General features: G+C 31.9%; 1 protein-coding gene across 3 annotated transcripts in view; it reads left to right on the top strand.

Annotated features, from left to right (window-relative positions):
• Positions 1-12620, top strand: part of ACAP2 (ArfGAP with coiled-coil, ankyrin repeat and PH domains 2) — a 143659-nt gene extending 131039 nt beyond the window's left edge. For 2 of the 3 annotated variants that reach the window (XM_054713847.1, XM_054713846.1), the window contains 3 exons: positions 1543-1653; positions 3791-3852; positions 9838-12620. In XM_054713847.1, the coding sequence (XP_054569822.1) occupies positions 1543-1653; positions 3791-3852; positions 9838-9968 (304 nt within the window). In that variant the 3' untranslated portion in view covers positions 9969-12620. Of the gene's footprint in view, positions 1-1542; positions 1654-3790; positions 3853-9417 lie in introns of all 3 variants that reach the window. The other variant, XM_008151617.3, reaches the window with a different exon arrangement.
• Positions 12621-12951: the final 331 nt, after the last annotated feature.

The raw sequence follows: 12951 nt of genomic DNA, 5'->3' as shown, positions 1-12951 counted from the left end.
TTGTAATATTATACTTTCCTGTGACTTAAACTGTCATGATGGAATTTGAAATTTTAAAAATCTCATTTAAAAAAATCTTTTACTTTTCAGATAAGAAAATTCCAAAACTTACTTTGAAATTCATTTGTCATTTATATCGATTAATTTCAGTATTTAAAATAGTAAAATGATGGTGATTTTTGTCAGACAACTTTAAGTCTGTGTGTGTATTTAAGCACGTAGACATACATTATGTACATAACAAACACTTATGGGGGAACTTTGTAACTTTGGGCATTTTAGTTTTCCTACAGGATATCCAAAGTCAAATTTGAAGGTAAATTTTTAGTCTGTGATATTAATATTGCGACTTCTGGAGCAATATTTAGACTCACAAAACAGTAATACCATGAAAACATATTTTCTATTAGAGTGCACAAATGTAGTCAGATTGTTAGCCTTATTTGTAAAGTTTGTGAATGGGTGATTGTTCTTTAATCATTTCAAAGATATCCAATTATTTTTTTAAAATGTGTTTATTGATTTAAGAGGAAGGGAGAGAGGGAGAGAGGTAGAAATATCAATGATGAGATAGAATCATCCATCCACTGCCTTCTGCACACCCCCCACTGGGGATGGGTATGTACCTCGTCTGGGAATCGAACCATGAGCTGACACTCAACCATTTTGAGCCACACTGGTCGGGCCTATCCAATTCTTATTACCTTGACAAGCAAACTGTTCTTTTTTCTGTGTATTTATAGTATCTTCTATAATTTGTTTTGTTCCCTCTGTCAGTAAAGAGATTCAGTTCAATAACTTCATCATAAAAACTTTTCTACACTTAGAAACTATAGCATTTAACTCATTCTTTGTATTTTCTTCTTAAACAATCATACTTCTTCCCATTTTACTTCATGGACTCCATTTATTCATTTCATATTTTTTTCATTTTTATCAATTTCTTCAAGTTACAATATTTGTGAAGTATAGTGGGAGGATATATTCCCACTCTGCTATTGTATTATATTATGCCTAGAGGCCCGATGCACGAAATTTGTGCAAGAGTAGGCTTTCCTTCCCCCGGCTGCCGGCACCAGTTTTCTTCTGGCACTCAGAACCCAGGTTTCCCTCGCAGCCCCAGCTTTGTCCGGAAGGACAGCTGGTCTAATTAGCATATTGCGCTTTTATTATTATAGATGTTAACATTACCTTAGCTTCCTTCTTTCCCAAATAATGAATGACCTTGATTGAGTTTTGTTTTAACTTTATATGTATCTGTGTACATCTTTTTATGATATTCTTTGAGGGTAGGGACCATAATTTACAATCCTACTGTACTATATAGTACCAGGTTAAATAGACTTGTAAAATGCTGATTATGGTAATTTTTTATTCTTAGAGTCAGTGTTCAAAAAGAGTTAGAGGTTCTTAGTAGAATGAATAAGAATTTGCTAATCAAAATATTATTTCTTAAAGTTAGGTAGTGCTTTTTATTTTTTAAGGTAAATACTAATTTCTTTCTTATTGACTTTATCTCAAAAATGCTATTTGCTTAAAAAGGCAGGTATGTTTATTCCTAAAACGAGGTGCCAATCAACATGCCACTGATGAAGAAGGGAAAGACCCATTAAGTATAGCTGTGGAAGCAGCCAATGCTGATATAGTGACCTTGTAAGTGTGTTTTTTTTACTTCGTTATTTCCCATCCACTATAGTACTTGGGTGGGGTTTCCTTTGTAGGTATGAACTTTAAACCTGGCCAGTTATTTACTATATACCATATACTCCTCTAAGTACAATAACTGTATTAAGCACTTTACATACATGATCTTGGTTTTCACAACACTGTGAGGAAGATATTATTGCTATTAACCTAATTTTATAAGGAAGTCAGGCCACAGATAATTTGAAAAACTAGTAAGTGGTAGTGCTGGAATTTGAAACCAAGAATTCTGGCCTTCAAACCCATGTTCTTAGCCACCTCTGTTATCCTTCATGACCAATAGAAACAGAACACCAGTGATTTCTCTAAAATGGATTCTTTAACTCTTAGTACATATTGGGATGAGGATTGGATTGGTATGGTAACAGGCAATTATTCTGCTACCTTGGGACTCAGGATTATAAGTAGGGGGGACATCTACATTGGTGTTAGTAACTTTGTAGTTGCATTGGTTTTGGGCAGTGATACTTAAGGATTAGTTTGTACTTATTTTTAAAAGAATATTCTATTTTATGGTAAAAGTACTTGTTTTTGAATGTTTGAATACAATTTAAAATGATCTGTTAAGGAATGATTTTTGAGGTCTTAATTTGATTTTCATATTAGATAAAAGATAATTGTTACACTTGGAATCAAGAAATGCGTTTTTACTTACATGTCATTATTATGTAGGAAATCTCAAGCATATTGTATGAAGTCACTTCTTCATTCTATTCTGAGGCCCAGAATGATTGATCCTCTGATATATAAGTAGAGAGAGTTCCATTCACACTACTAAATCTCTGTCACTTACAAAGAGAAAATCCCATGACTGCCTTGAACTCCTGAGTTCCCACTGAGAATTCTTGGCTTGTCATATGTCACTGCCTAAAAAAAAAAAAAAAAAAAAAAAGGCATATTTTCTCTGTACTCAACTTCCTTTCCACATTGGAGGAGTGAGTTATTGTTACTGTGGAGGCTATTGTAGGGAAATTTAAATCATTGTAGATTTACAATTAGAGAAAGGTAAGTTATTAAAGAAAAGACAGAAAGGGTATAGAGAAACAAATCTTGGTTTTGCAGGGTTCCCAGGCAATTCATATAGTAATGGCCCCTCTTCCCAAAGAAAGCTGTTTCAAAGTTATCTAAATTTTCTCATATTACTTTGTATAAGGACTTTAGTTTCACTTAAAAATTTTTGAAAATAGATGTCCTCTTTGAAAAGTTCAAATACTGAAGGGAAAATTATGTTGCTATTATTAATTGACACAGTGGTTGAAAATGGAAATGCAAGGGATTCATGGTACTCTGAAGATAGGAAAAGCCCGTGTTAGATGCTGCAGTTGCCAGAGAGAGCATGTTAGAAGAGAGTGTTAGAAATCTGGGAAGGCAATGAGTATTTGGTGGCTTGAAGAACAGAAGAGTAATATAAAGTAGGAGAGGGGCACCAAATGCAACATTTGCATATTTTAAAATGTTGTTTCACGTTAGTAAGAAAATGGGAAAAAATTCTTGTCTTCTTAATCCAATGCTACATGTCTTCCTGCTGCCAGGATGAATAATCCCCCAAAAGAATGCATAGCCAATATGGTAACCTTGGGAAAATCTTGGTCACCTGTGGTCAGTATTATAATGTTTGTATATCAAAATATATTTCCAGTATTTAGAAATAACAGACACTGCTTATATGACTGGAACTACTCACCTCAGAGTGAACCAGAGTGAACTTATGGCAGGCTATTGCTTCCATACTCTAGCATTAATTCCAGCAGTTGGTGGTTAAAGTTTGATAGGTTGCTATGGAAGCCAGGAATTCTCTGGAGTCTGGAGGAAGCAAGTTGCTGAAGGTGCTGCAAGAATCCTGCTTTAACAGAGCTGAAATGCACCTTCATTGTCTTCTCATGAGAATTGTATAAAGTGAAATACAATTATTTTTGTATCTGGATGCTGGCTGGGTCTGATAGAATAAAAGACAATTAATTTAGTGGCAAATATTGGTAAAGAAAAAAATTACATTAGTACACGTTTTATCTGCTTATACAGTTCATTACTTTATGAATATTTATCTTGTATAACTTTATCTAAAAATGCTTTTATTTAATTTTAGGTTACGTTTAGCAAGAATGAATGAAGAGATGCGGGAGTCAGAAGGACTTTATGGACAGCCAGGTCAATATTCTACTAATAACCATACCGAAATGCAGTATAAGAAATGCATTCAAGAATTTATAAGTTTACAATTGGAGGACTGATAGTTCTTTAGTAAACTAACTTAATATTATAGAGTTTTTATAACTTGTAAATTGTGAGTTGTTAAATATGTACTGTACCTATTGAATTCTTGGGGGTGGTCCACTCCTGGGCCTTTAAATATCCATAACTATTCCTATTAGAGTACACATTTACTTGCTGTTTTGAACTCTGGCTGCTGACTTCTTTTTCTGCTGTACAGATGTCTTCCATATACATTCCAGTGAAGTAAATGGAATGATAATGTATCTTTATACACTTACAGCAGCACAATAATAATTTTCTTTTTGAAGTTCTCTGTCAACTGAATATAACAAAATGGCTTTCTTTTTGTTAATTCAGGGAATTTCTATAAATTGTGTTCAGGGAAAAAAACAAATCACCTATGCTTGGCAAATAAAAAGTCGGAATGGAAAATACCTAGAAAATGAATTTAGGAGTTTTATACTTTGATATAAACATGAGTTGAAAGTTTAAAATAAAATTTACCAGAAGGTTAAGAAGTACATAATGGGAGTGGAGTTAGTTTAAAAGGTATAGAGGAAAGGTATCATTTTATCTTATAACGTAAAATATCTGTTAGATAAATGGAAGTTTTTTGAACAATATTTTGAGAACCTGATGGCAAAGTAGACTTATTCATATTAGATAAATCTAATTCAGTATCAGCTCAAGTCTCATTTTGAGTTATTTTCACCCTTGAATCAAGATGTTAAGAAAAGGAAGAAATGTGATCAGATTCCTCTCTTTGATGAACATATCAAATAATTAGATCTGCAATTTTATGAATTTGAGTATATGAATTATTAACATATCTGTTTTAAATTCATATACATACTAGTAAGAAAGTTTTGGAATTAATGACTAAAATAATTGAAATTGTTCGGTATATTTTATTTTTTAATGAATATTAATATATTATTTAAAAAGCAGTTTGATAATATCTATTCTTGTTTAAATTTGTTTTGAAATTTCTGTACTTTGTGCTAGCTTCAGCCATTTACTTTTAACCAGATTAATATATAATTAATAGAAATATGGGGCCATTCTTTTCTCAGAGGACTGGATTTACTACTTATTTTTGGTCTAATTTAACAGGGAACAAGTAAGAACTTTGAGAATAGAGAACATCTAGATACTTCTAATCTAGGGTGTCCTACTTTAATCCCATGGATCAAACAATACTACTGATTCATGATATACCAAGATGTAAGAAAGCTGATTAAGGGTGAAGTCTCAGTGTTAATTCTGAATTTCACCATTTGTTTTAAACTTGAATGTTAGATTTTAAATGTTATTATTTTGTAACATATACTTAAGTGATGGTATTACTAGGCCATTTTTGAGGCCTTTGTGTTTAAGCACTTTAAAATAAAAAATATTATTCAAAGGCCATGATCGATATTTGTGAGATAAGAGTGATCTTCAAGATTTTAAGTTAAACTTTTTTTTTTCCTGAAATTTTAAACTTAAACATTTGGTCAGCTGCTCTTTCCTTAAGGTGTTTGCTGATGAAGTTACACCCAACTGATTAGTCAGAAGGTCAGTGGTTGACTTTTCTCTGGAGTTGGGAAGCTTGAAAGGACAGGGCCTCTATGCTCTTGCAACTTCTGGTTTCACCTGAATTGCTTGGGCTTTCGCCACCATTTAGGAGCATTCATATGTCTCTTTCACTGTCGTTTTATGTATAAGTTTATGAGTATATACTTTCCATTCATTCAAAGAAAAATAGATTTTTGCAATTTATTTGAATGAAAATTTGAAAAAAATCTCTTTAAAAAACAAACTTTTAATCTCAAATTTCAGTTTAGAGATTAAAAATAGATCAGAATTCTGGAAATACAGAATAAAATGAAATTTTTATCTATTTGAGGATCATCTTGCTAATTAGATTTTTCTAATTAGGTTTATTCAGAGTCTGATATTTAAAGCAGAACAGTTTTATACTTATACAGTGACATGGTGAAATGGCACAGCAATGGCTCTCTGGCTTCTTTTCCCTGTGAGTCTTTGGAGAGCAGATATATTTGCTTAGGCAACAGGTCTTTTTCCCCCCTTTGCCTATCACTGTAAATTTTTCTCATAGATTTTGATTGGTTCTATTATCTAGATACTTTTTTTTTTTTTTTTTTGCTGCCTACCATAAGAAAGAAAATCTCACAATTCTGGATAATTTTAAAATGCAGTTAGTTTCAGTCTTTTGATAATGAAGAACCCTACCATTTAAAAGACTCAGATATTGTCTTTGGGAATCATGGACCTATTTCTAGGAGACTCCAATTCTGAATTTTCTTTCCACAACCCTGATCTCAGACTCCCGATTTTTTGCAAGGTTTAAGAGCACATGTTTCCTGAAGGGAAGATTTATCTAACCCTTATCAGTTACTGCAACTCTTAGGACAATTGGGGTGGGGTGGAGAGTGAGATATCCTGCCCTGCTCTGAATTGTTGGAAACCAGTGTGATGATTCCCACCATCCACTTTCTGGTCCTAGGATTCCTCTTGATTGTTGGCAGTTTCTTAGTCGGTTGAAAATCACTGCTTTAGTTAACCGCTACTGGTTATGTGAGTATGTTACTGACAAAGGCTTATGTCTGATCTAATCAGTTATAAAGGAAGGCTGTAATTAACCCAGAAGGGGCAAGATTAGTTGGGGGTGGAGTTTCACATGCTGCCATCTCTTTGCTCAAGAGCAAAATCAACAAAATCTTGGATCATTATAACTGCTGTTGCAGTGTCTATTCTGAATACCAAAAATCAAAAACTATTTTAAACTACCAGTGGAAACAGCAGTCCACATTTTAAAAACTCAGAACTGTCCAGGCATATAGAAGAGTTAACTTTCTGAAGAGAAATACTAATACAGTGCGATTAAGTAATTTAAAGGATATAACTTAGCATTAAAAATATTGGGTGATTAGTTGTTTACCATTAATAATAAACTGTTAAATGTACTTCTGTAAACTTTCCAGGGCATCATATTCTGGCTTATTGTTTATATATTCTAGTGTAGACAAGTTATAGTTGCCTTGGGAGAAATTCTAAATGATTAAAATTATATTTAAATTTTAAAGGATCACATTGAAGTCGGTTTGTGTTAACTATATTAAATAACTTAGTCATTGTCGTTATTGTAATGTTTGTTTTCTGACCATATATTTTGAAGCCTAAGAAAGATATATTGATAGTCCATTATTTAGTATTTTATTAGAAACTGAATGTTAATAAAAAGTTTTGTGTGTGTGTGAAGGTGAGACTTCCTTCCGTATTGTAGTAACTCTTTTAAAATGTACTCAGTAAGTGAAACAAATGATTAGTGTGTAGCACCAACAACTTTTCCCTCAAAGAAGCATTTAATTCAGTGAATAAAAGAGTTTATAATTTGTTTTGCATGGTACAATGGTTCTACTAAAATGTACTTGTGTAATAGGTACTAGATAATTTTAAAACGAAAACTGGAAAACCACAAAAAGAAAAAAATTCACAGCTTGCTATACAAAATATGCATTGCTAATAGTAGAAGCCATATATCGCCATTGTACTGTTTTAATACTAAGAATGCTCATCTGGTGCTATCTGTAAACTATTTGGCATTGGTGTCTCTGCTAATCCTTCTTCCTATTTCTTCTTGAATGTATAATGTGTGCCTTTTAAGTTACTTCTGGTGTTGAATGGTAAAATCAGTGTGGTATTTTTATATTATAATCTGCACTTTACACTTTCTTGGAAAGTAAAATTCCAGACTCTCCAGTTTAAATAGTATTTTAAAAATATTTATAATGTTTACAATAAATATTTTAAATATTTTAATTCAACATCTAAGAATAAGAAAAAATTTTAAATATTTTGTATGGTTTCTTATTTGATATTTAATGTTGGTCTCTTCTTGTATTATTTTATATCTTTTAGAATGGCTAAAAATGGGAATAGATTGTAGTTTGTCTTTCAATGTGGGAGTAACTTTTAAGAAATCATGGGTATAATTGAATTGTCTTACCAATTGTTCCAGCATATCAATCTTTATTTTTGTTTTTTTAATGACAATGAGTTAAGAATGTTGCTCTTAGCCAACCCTATTAAGATTCTCTCCTTACTTTTTTCTTTTTAAAGTAGAGTGATTGATTCAGGTCATGAGAAATTTCCAGGGTTAAATGAAAACTATATAGAGATTTTAATTACTTGCTTTTTACATAGATTAAATATTAAAAGTGAAAAAAATATTGAAAGTATTAAAAACTTTTTGGGTTATGCTATTAGACCTTTTTACTAGATCTTTGTTCCCTTCCCAAACTTTTTCTAATCCTCTAGCTTTTGGTATGACATCTATTGCCTCAAAAAATCTCTTTTCAAAACTTGACAAAACTTACTGCACTATTAACAACAATTGTAGCAATTGAGTTTGTAATAAGATGGATGCAAGGTATATTCTGGGAAATAATTATAAAACCATGTTGCAACAATAGTCATGTAAAATAGTGTTTGACAGTCTAAATCTTGAAAACAGAACTATGCCAAGCTTCTGTATAAAGCTGATGTTTAATAGGAAGCAATCCTGATGGATTACTCATCTTGAAAATAAGATTTTATTTTATACAAATCTTTTATTTGAAGAGTAATCTGTATGTGTGCATATGTTTAATTTCTCATGGCAAGAAATATAGTATTCAATCAGCTATAATACCAGCATGTATAATCTTTTTCTCTACAAGCATATTTGTATGTATATACATATGTCTGTTACTCTAATTTAACATGTTTTTGGTATTCCCATTTTTGTCATAGCATTCTTGCTCAAATGACCTACAGTAAATAAAAAACTTCTGACTACATGTGAAATTATGATTTTTGTAGTCATTTTCTAGGCTTTATCACTTTATAAGCTTAGTAAGCAGGGGATTAGTGTATTAGTTTTAGTTAAGCATTAAAGTTAGAGTAAAGAATTTCTTTTTCACATGCTATTTAAATTAAAATGCCTTTTAAAAGATAATATTAAAGTAGGCTCCCCCCCCCCCCCACCTGATTACCAGCTTTGTCTGGTTAATAACTTGCATCCATCAGAAACAGTTAGTGTTGTGTTTTGTTTTTTTTTGTCTTTCCTTTTGGTCTTGATCAAGGGAAATATTTATTTAAAGAATGCCTTGTTTACTATACCTCACTTATACTGACTTTTATTTCCCATGTATGAATAAATGTATTTCTGCACATTGCTTTAAAATACTTGCATCTTTGCTCTTTTCTAACTCTGAACTTTCCTCTATGGCTGCATTTGAGGTGCTTTTTTCAGGTATAGTTTCCTTTCTTCTTTCACTATATGCTTTTCTAGCACTTACATTTAGTTCATCTTTTTTCTTTCAAAAATGCTCAGCTAAGCAAAATTTTAATATAATGAATTATAAAGTAGTTACTACGTATAAGAATGAATATTGTTTATTAATACTTTTATTATATACCTTTTTAAAGTGTCCTAATTTTACTTTCATGCAGGTGATGAAACTTACCAAGACATTTTTCGTGATTTTTCTCAGATGGCATCCAATAATCCAGAAAAACTAAATCGTTTCCAGCAAGATTCACAGAAATTCTGATTTTTTTTTTTTTTTAAGAAAGGGAGAATACTAAATCTGGTGACTTCCTAATGTATAGATTTGAAAACTCACACATTTTTACTACTTTAATTCTACTTAATTTTAGTAGATATTGAGTAGTTTGGAAAAATGGTACCCATTCTTTGGTAAAACATAAGGCTTTAGTAGTTGGAAGAGGAGCCTACTTTAGGACCCACAGAAAGGAAAAGAGCCTGTTTAAAGGGCTATTTTATAGATAAAAATTGAATCCAGACTAAGGCCATCTTTGGGTTACTATGTCCTAAGAGTTTAGACAAAAATCTCTTTTTTTTTTTGCTAGTGGATGGGAGCATTGATTTTTCTTCTGTGTGTCGTACCCAGTGTCATTCAGTTAAGCATGTTTGCATCGAGTGGGAGCTGACTGGTCCTGCCTGCCTCAAGAGTATGTCTTTTCTTCAGTTTCCCAGATAATGTTAGTGGTTCAGAAGTGGTTTTGTTTTGCTTTGCTAGCCTAGCTGTTATACACACATATGTAATTTAATTATTAGCTAGAGAGTATGTTTCTCCCATTGGCTCATAAATGCAGTTATATTCCTTAGATACCTGGTTATTGTCCAGTACTTTAACATACATACAATGGTTGTACAGGTAGATATAACTCAGTCCTTCAGTTTTATTCCATTTTATGCAGCAAAAAGAAGCCCTTAACAATTTTTTTTAATCACCAAAAGATTCTTAGTTAATAGAAATTTTAGTTCTTCATTGTTGGGTTGATTTCCTAAAACCTGGACAAACTTATTGATGTAATAAATCTTTTTCAAAGGTTACTTGAATGTTGCAAAATTATGCTTTCATCATATTGTAACTTTCAAAGGAAAAGCTGACTTATAGAGTAATATAGAGCATTTTTATATTTGAAATTTGTCCTTTTCAAGATACATTTTTGCGGTTGGTCCTTGTGAAAGAAAAATCTCTTTGTAAAAGGAGAAAAAAAGTCATGTTTTTCTTAGCTTTAACTAAAATATAGCATTAAATTGCTTTTTAATTTTTCCAACATCTATTCTGTGTACTTGTTGTATACAGTGTATATTCTTTTAAATTATAACATCTATATAGCTTTAGTATTTGGTTTTATGAATCACAGACCCTTGAATTCCAAAATTCCAAATGAACTTTGGTGTTTGTTTCTCAAAATGTATAGATTTAATTTGGAATATGTGCTTTGGTTCTTCATGAGTGCATTTTGAAAAAGAAAAATCCCACAAAAATATATACCTTTACAATCTGGACAACTCAAGTTTGTGATGTGTTAAGCAGTATTTTAGATATGTAATTTTATAAATGTAAAGTATGGTCACAATCAACCAAATTGCATTTAAGACTAAATTTACTACCCATTTTGAATAATGAGACATTTCCATATCAGTCTTAGATTGTCAAATTAACTTTTCTGTTTGTTAGCACCTTTGACTGTGGACACGAGCTGGAAAAATGATGTTTTTATAGAATTGTTTGTCCAGAATGACTTCAGACCTGCATAGTGGAAAGAGCACTGACTAGTAGTTACTCTTCTTTGTGGATTCAGAGCTCCTCACAAATAAACCAATGCGATGAGGCAGAGTGAAACAATAACAGGATCCCTCTGTATACTGTTCTGCTGTTCACAACGTACTTCAACATTACTTTATCTCACCTGATTTCACAGTAGGACGTCTATGGTATTTACTCTGCGAGAGCCAACATTGTCTCTTCTTTGATCTGGTTCACTCTTGTTATACAGAGGGGGTCACTGGTTTGCTGGTTGGTGGCATAGATGACACCAGAGCCCCCTTTCTGTCTTTAATAGTTGGAGGCACTTTATTTGTATCATGAATTGATTTGAAATCATTGTAAAGCAGCAACATCTGATAATGACTGCCAGCTTTCCTTGGGTTTTGATAAAAGCCCCAAATATTCCAGAGAACCTGGCTATATAATTACCTTGAAGGAATAGATTAGGATCTGACAACATTAAATTATAGGAAAATTTACATTTTTGCAATAACAAGCATTAATGAAAGCGAAATATTGCAAAGGTAATTTTAATTTACTATATACAGGCATAGCTCATTTTAATGTGCTTTGCTTTATTGCATTTACAGATATTGTGTCTTTACAAATTAAAGGCAAGACCCTCCACCAGCAAAAAGATTATGATTTACTTTATGACGATACTTGCTTTATTGTGGTGGTCTGGAAATGAACCCACAGTATCTCTGAGGTATGCCTGTACTTATAAATTTCTTGATGAAAGATAACTAAAAGGGGCTTGGATTCAATTTGGTTGAATCCTGACATCTGCAAATATAATTTTGTGGATATCCTTTTCTGTTTACATACATTTATTTACTTAAAATGAGATAATGGTGGAGGGGAGAAGCAAGGTTTGATTAAATAAGCTTTTCTCTATATTGGTCTTTTCACTATTTTATATTCTAGATTTTTAAATTTTTTCCTCGACACCCTTCCCCACCTTTTTGGTGTTAATTTTAAACAGGGAAAGCTTGCTACATTATAAAGAGTGCTGACATCATTTATTTTACACAAAGGCTAAAGGTTAACTTTTGGAAACGATGAGCTACTTTTCTGTATGTGTTTACTTGTGCTTTGTGGTATTTTGGATCATTCCAGGCATAAAGACTTATTACATATAATATTTCTTGCTATCTGTGAAAGGGTCTATTTTAAAGAATGTATAACCAATACATCATTTACTTTTTATTAGTATGTAGAGGATTTGTATCTAATTCATGAATGTAGTTTTACTGTAGTTTGTCATTGTAAATGAAACAAAGTACATTATCTTTATAGTTATTCTAAAATGTACATTATGTAAGAATTGTAAATATTACACTTGATTAAATACTTTGTATACTGAAAAAATTATAAGTCAATAAAAATTTCACCTCTGGCATAGTTCTTTCATGCTCACATTTTCACTTTATTGTAAACTACAACTTCAGACTTATCTGTTAACAACTGTCATGTTTAAGGTCCTATATTCCTTTCCAACCCTGTCAGATCCATCAGATTGTTCCCATTTCCTGATTGCTTCAATAAAAAAATCCATTTTGATCTTTTAAACATTCTCTTCCGTCTGATCACAGTATGGCTCCCAAGTCATTAGATAAAAATCACAAAGGCTTTTTTGGGGCCCTAGCTTTTTTTTCCCTTTCCATTATGATTGACATATATGTTGAAGTTTCTAATCTACACAACACATTCACACTCAGTCCTTTTAGTAAACAAAAACATGTTTTTATATGGATTGAGACAGAAGGAATGGAGGGATTGAAAGAACAGATCTGGAGGTGAATTGCCTGCTTTTGCCTTTCAAAGCTAATTGAAAGCAAACACAAAACTTCTATGTATCTTGCTTTATTCCACTTCATTTCATTTTAAAAATAGTTCTATG

This window comes from Eptesicus fuscus, chromosome 3 (genome assembly GCF_027574615.1).
Source record: "Eptesicus fuscus isolate TK198812 chromosome 3, DD_ASM_mEF_20220401, whole genome shotgun sequence".
Lineage (NCBI taxonomy): Eukaryota > Metazoa > Chordata > Mammalia > Chiroptera > Vespertilionidae > Eptesicus > Eptesicus fuscus.
The sequence above is the reverse complement of the archived record's forward strand: the minus strand, read 5'-3'. Positions and strand labels throughout refer to the sequence as shown.